The 6,149-nt window shown below is 39.4% G+C and overlaps 1 protein-coding gene across 2 annotated transcripts in view; it reads right to left on the reverse strand.

The window, feature by feature from the left end:
* Window positions 1-1,280: 1,280 nt before the first annotated feature.
* sh3yl1 (SH3 and SYLF domain containing 1) overlaps window positions 1,281-6,149 on the reverse strand; it is a 47,861-nt gene continuing 42,992 nt past the window's right edge. For both annotated transcript variants that reach the window (XM_056301340.1, XM_056301341.1), the window contains 2 exons: window positions 4,865-4,897; window positions 1,281-2,436 (listed from right to left, as the gene is read on the reverse strand). In XM_056301340.1, the coding sequence (XP_056157315.1) occupies window positions 2,225-2,436; window positions 4,865-4,897 (245 nt within the window). In that variant the 3' untranslated portion in view covers window positions 1,281-2,224. The remainder of the gene's footprint in view (window positions 2,437-4,864; window positions 4,898-6,149) is intronic.

A 6,149-nucleotide genomic window follows, 5' to 3' on the forward strand; every position in this document is an offset into this window, starting at 1 on the left:
GAGTGTCTTTTCCTCAGAGAAATGTATGTTGTCGTTTATCTCAAACCAAACCAAATTGCGCCTCCCTCTTTGAGAAGCAGCCTCTTCCTTATTCAGCAAGACCGTTTGGTCTGATCTTACTTTACGCATGCAGTACTGCGGCATGCTGTGACATACTGCAGACTGAGCTTCCATGCAGAAGGCCAATTCAGACTACTTGCTGATGAACCAACTGTTGCCGTGACCTAATAACTAACATGATCTTTTCTGTAATTCATTTCAAAATGCAATATTTTAAAAGTACACACCTGTTTTTTGTTTTATTTTTTTTGTACACTTTCCCAGCTCAGGTCCATCAAAAAACAAACAAACAAACCAAAAAAAAAACAACTGGTTTATTGACTAAGGTAAACATACAACAAATTTGGTAAAAATCTGATCAAATCCAAAGTTTAAGCTAAAAAAACAAAAACACAAAGGGTAGCCCTTTGGTGGTCTAAAGTTTCTCCATGACCAATAGATTAAGACAGATTAGATATATTCAGACAGAACAGCGGGAAATAGCTCTGACGACGACTCCTAGAGGATAAATTCTGAGTCTCATCAGCTGCCAGTCAGACCAGCTTGGTGTAGTCAGACCAGCCAGTCAGACCAGCTTGGTCTAGTCAGACTAGCCAGTCAGACTAGCTTGGTCTAGTCAGAAAGGCAGAACTGAGGAAGCCTCTTGGATGAGAGGTGAAACGTCTTCACGGATATATACCAAGTCCAGTTGCACTTGATTCACCTCCTTTGGAGAACCACAACGACCTGGATGAATGAGAACATTCACAGACAACAGCGGGAAACTTCACACATTTCTCATTTACATTTTTTAGCTTTCAAATTTCCACCATTTGTGTCTTTTTCTGGCGGAAAATTTGGACTTGATCAGATTTTCACCACTTTTGCTGTACATGTAGGGGGCGATATATTAAGACAGAACAGCAGGCTTTATCTTCACAAACCACAACTTTCAAGCTTCACAACTTCGTTCCTATGTCGCCCTCGTGTGGCCCAGAGGCAATACTACTTAAATATCCATAGATGTGAATGAATGGAGTATAATGTGATTTGACAGGTCGTATCTCAGCTGTGAAAAACATGAGGTAGGGTCGTAGACCAACAAGCAAACACTGAAATGCTCAGTGGTGGGGCAGGAGAGATGATGTGGTGGCTCGTATCGAAAATCTGCGGTGTGTTCAGGGCAGTTTGCTGTCCGCTTGCTCATCCACCAAATGAGAAACATACAAAAGTGCTTTTAGAAAGAAATTTTATTTTTCACATTTATATGAAAACACCAGCACCACTATTTAATTAAACCAAGTCCATCTGAAATAAACTTATTTCAAACTTCAACACAAGTTGAGGCTTTAAACCCTGTCTCAGAGAAGCAATGAGTAACTTTAAAGATGGAGAAGATCTGCCCCAGTGGTGAATCACCGATCCAGAGGTGGTGAATCACCAATCCAGAGGTGGTGAATCACCGATCCAGAGGTGGTGAATCACCGATCCAGAGGTGGTGAACACTGACCACATTACACATCCTGCAGAGATGAAACAGGCCACTCCCACTTCCAAGAACAGCCTCAACATCCAGCCACCACGAGAAAACTACTTCCATAAATACAAATCAGCGAAGCAAACTATGTGTCAGTGGTAAATAAACTAACCCCCCCCCCCCCCCCACCACCACCACCCCATTTTAAAACCTTTCTGGCAAAAAACAAAAGGAAAGCCTGTTAAAAGAGGTTCATCGTGGCGTTAGGTGTGGACAGCAGTGTCGTACCTCAGACCAGACCAGCATTAGTCAGTTCTGAGAAAGGCTCTCATTTGGTTCCATGTTTACAAAGCACGGACTCCCTCTTCCACCACAGACACAACATTCACTGTGGCCACGGCGTCTGTCTCTGTCCACGTGGTCGATTATTAGGGTGTCTGCATACTGACCTACTGAGCTGCTAAAACCAGTGCCTCCAGTGAAACCAGTAAGCCCTTCCACCATGCATACGGGAGTCAGTCCAGAAGGCCCAGATGGCTCACACCAGTCAGAACACGGTACCAACACCTCGAAGTCAGAGTAAATAGGTGGGAATGTCCAACATGACCCTCACACACACCCACAGGAAACACGTCAGCAACACACACATCCTCTCATCCCGCCACCTCACACACCCAACACACACTGTGCATGGGAGTGTGTGTGTTCTCAGCTGTAGGCCACGAAGTTTGCAGGGAAGATTCCCACCCGTCCATCATCCAGTTGCCCCTCCCACCAGTCGTACTGGGAGTCGGTCTTTGTTATGACAGTGACGCGGTCGCCAGGAACAAAGCTCAGGTCTCCAGGCTGCTGCCCTGTGAAGGGGTGAGTGGCCGTGACGACCAGGGGTCCGCTGGAGCCTCCCGCCGCCGGACCCCCGCCTGCCGGACAGCAAACACATCAGCTCATATACAACTATGTCAGGACTTTACTGACGGAGCCCCTTGACATGTTGTTTACTGTTTCATATGTATCTACTGTTGTTTACTGATTCATATGTATCTACTGTTGTTTACTGTTTCATATGTATCTACTGTTTACTGTTTCATATGTATCTACTGTTGTTTACTGTTTCATATGTATCTACTGTTGTTTACTGTTTCATATGTATCTACTGTTGTTTACTGATTCATATGTATCTACTGTTGTTTACTGTTTCATATGTATCTACTGTTGTTTACTGTTTCATATGTATCTACTGTTGTTTACTGTTTCATATGTATCTACTGTTGTTTACTGTTTCATATGTATCTACTGCTGTTCACTGTTTCATATGTATCTACTGTTGTTTACCGTTTCATATGTATCTACTGTTGTTTACTGTTTCATATGTATCTACTGTTGTTTACTGTTTCATATGTATCTACTGCTGTTCACTGTTTCATATGTATCTACTGTTGTTTACTGTTTCATATGTATCTACTGTTGTTTACTGTTTCATATGTATCTACTGTTGTTTACTGATTCATATGTATTTACTGTTGTTTACTGTTTCATATGTATCTACTGTTGTTTACAGATTCATATGTATTTACTGTTGTTTACCGTTTCATATGTATCTACTGTTGTTTACTGTTTCATATGTATCTACTGTTGTTTACTGTTTCATATGTATCTACTGTTGTTTACTGTTTCATATGTATCTACTGTTGTTTACTGATTCATATGCATTTACTGTTGTTTACTGTTTCATATGTATCTACTGTTGTTTACTGATTCATATGTATCTACTGTTGTTTACTGTTTCATATGTATCTACTGTTGTTTACTGATTCATATGCATTTACTGTTGTTTACTGTTTCATATGTATCTACTGTTGTTTACTGATTCATATGTATCTACTGTTGTTTACTGATTCATATGTATCTACTGTTGTTTACTGTTTCATATGTATCTACTGTTGTTTACTGATTCATATGTATCTACTGTTGTTTACTGATTCATATGTATCTACTGTTGTTTACTGATTCATATGTATCTACTGTTGTTTACTGTTTCATATGTATCTACTGTTGTTTACTGTTTCATATGTATTTACTGTTGTTTACCGTTTCATATGTATCTACTGTTGTTTATTGTTTCATATGTTTCTACTATTGTTTACTGTTTCATATATATTTAGTATTGTTTATTGTTTCACATGTATTTACTACTGTTTATTGTTTCATATGTATTTATTGTTGTTTATTGTTTCACATGTATCTACTATTGTTTATTGTTTCATATGTATCTACTGTTGTTCATCATTTCATATGTATCTACTGTTGTTTGTTGTTTCATATGTATTTACTGTTGTTTATTGTTTCATATGTATTTACTGTTGTTTACCGTTTCATATGTATCTACTGTTGTTTATTGTTTCATATGTTTCTACTATTGTTTACTGTTTCATATATATTTAGTATTGTTTATTGTTTCACATGTATTTACTACTGTTTATTGTTTCATATGTATTTATTGTTGTTTATTGTTTCACATGTATCTACTATTGTTTATTGTTTCATATGTATCTACTGTTGTTCATCATTTCATATGTATCTACTGTTGTTTGTTGTTTCATATGTATTTACTGTTGTTTATTGTTTCATATGTATTTACTGTTGTTTACCGTTTCATATGTATCTACTGTTGTTTATTGTTTCATATGTTTCTACTATTGTTTACTGTTTCATATATATTTAGTATTGTTTATTGTTTCACATGTATTTACTATTGTTTATTGTTTCATATGTATTTATTGTTGTTTATTGTTTCATATGTATCTACTATTGTTTATTGTTTCATATGTATCTACTGTTGTTCATCATTTCATATGTATCTACTGTTGTTTGTTGTTTCATATGTATTTACTATTGTTTATTGTTTCATATGTAGACTTATTTCACTTACTTTTGATCTTTACATTTGGCTTGTTTTGCCTGTTTATTTGATACAGTGTGATTTTAATTGCGCTTTGTTTTGATTGTTGTTGTGTGGAAGCCAATGTTACCTGCTTATCTAAACACACAACACACAACAGACTGGTTACACTGGTTATCTAAACACACAACAGACTGGTTAAATTGGTTATCTAAACACAACAGACTGGTTGAACTGGTTATCTAAACACACAACAGACTGGTTTAACTGGTTATCTAAACTCAACAGACTGGTTATCAAAACACAACAGACTGGTTATCAAAACACAACAGACTGGTTAAATTGGTTATCTAAACACAACAGACTGGTTGAACTGGTTATTGAAACACACAACAGACTGGTTTAACTGGTTATTGAAACACACAACAGACTGGTTTAGGTTGACTCACCATAGTTGTTGGAGGCTGCAGTTGCAGAAAAGCCTGAAACACAGACAGAGAGCAGTGAACCAGACTGACCACCAGAGGGAGACACAACATCAACTGACTGAACATTCACACCAGTTATTTTACAGAGAGAGAGGGGGAGCGAGGGAGAGATAGAAATAAGATAAATCGAGAAGTACACACAAACAGCATTCAGTGTTTATCCTGGCAACCTCATCAAGGCCATTAACACTCCACTGTGACCCTGGGCACCCCCCCCCCACACACACACTGGTTTGAGCGGTAGTATAGAATCACTGTGATCAGTCAATATTTGTGCCCGAAATAACTGACGCACAAAAGCAATGATCCACAACTTGCCTGTTATTAGGACTTTTTTCCTCCTGCAAAGACTCTGTCAGACTCTGAGTCCTACATGGACTCCTGCACAGACACTTTCTTTTAGACACAGGAGTCCTACATGGACTCCTGCACAGACACTTTCTTTTAGACAGAGTCCTACATGGACTCCTGCACAGACTCTTTCCGTCAGACACAGAGTCCTACATGGACTCCTGCACAGACACTTTCTTTTAGACACAGAGTCCTACATGGACTCCTGCACAGACACTTTCTTTTAGACAGAGTCCTACATGGACTCCTGCACAGACACTTTCTTTTAGACAGAGTCCTACATGGACTCCTGCACAGACACTTTCTTTCAGACACAGGAGTCCTACATGGACTCCTGCACAGACACTTTCTTTTAGACAGAGTCCTACATGGACTCCTGCACAGACTCTTTCTTTCAGACACAGAGTCCTACATGGACTCCTGCACAGACACTTTCTTTCAGACACAGAGTCCTACATGGACTCCTGCACAGACACTTTCTTTCAGACACAGAGTCCTACATGGACTCCTGCACAGACACTTTCTTTTAGACACAGGAGTCCTACATGGACTCCTGCACAGACTCTTTCCGTCAGACACAGAGTCCTACATGGACTCCTGCACAGACACTTTCTTTTAGACACAGAGTCCTACATGGACTCCTGCACAGACTCTTTCCGTCAGACACAGAGTCCTACATGGACTCCTGCACAGACACTTTCTTTTAGACACAGGAGTCCTACATGGACTCCTGCACAGACACTTTCTTTTAGACACAGGAGTCCTACATGGACTCCTGCACAGACACTTTCTTTTAGACAGAGTCCTACATGGACTCCTGCACAGACTCTTTCCGTCAGACTCTGAGTCCTACATGGACTCCTGCACAGACTCTTTCTTTCAGACACAGAGTCCT

The sequence above is a fragment of the Lampris incognitus genome, chromosome 21 (genome assembly GCF_029633865.1).
Source record: "Lampris incognitus isolate fLamInc1 chromosome 21, fLamInc1.hap2, whole genome shotgun sequence".
Taxonomy (NCBI): Eukaryota; Metazoa; Chordata; class Actinopteri; order Lampriformes; family Lampridae; genus Lampris; species Lampris incognitus.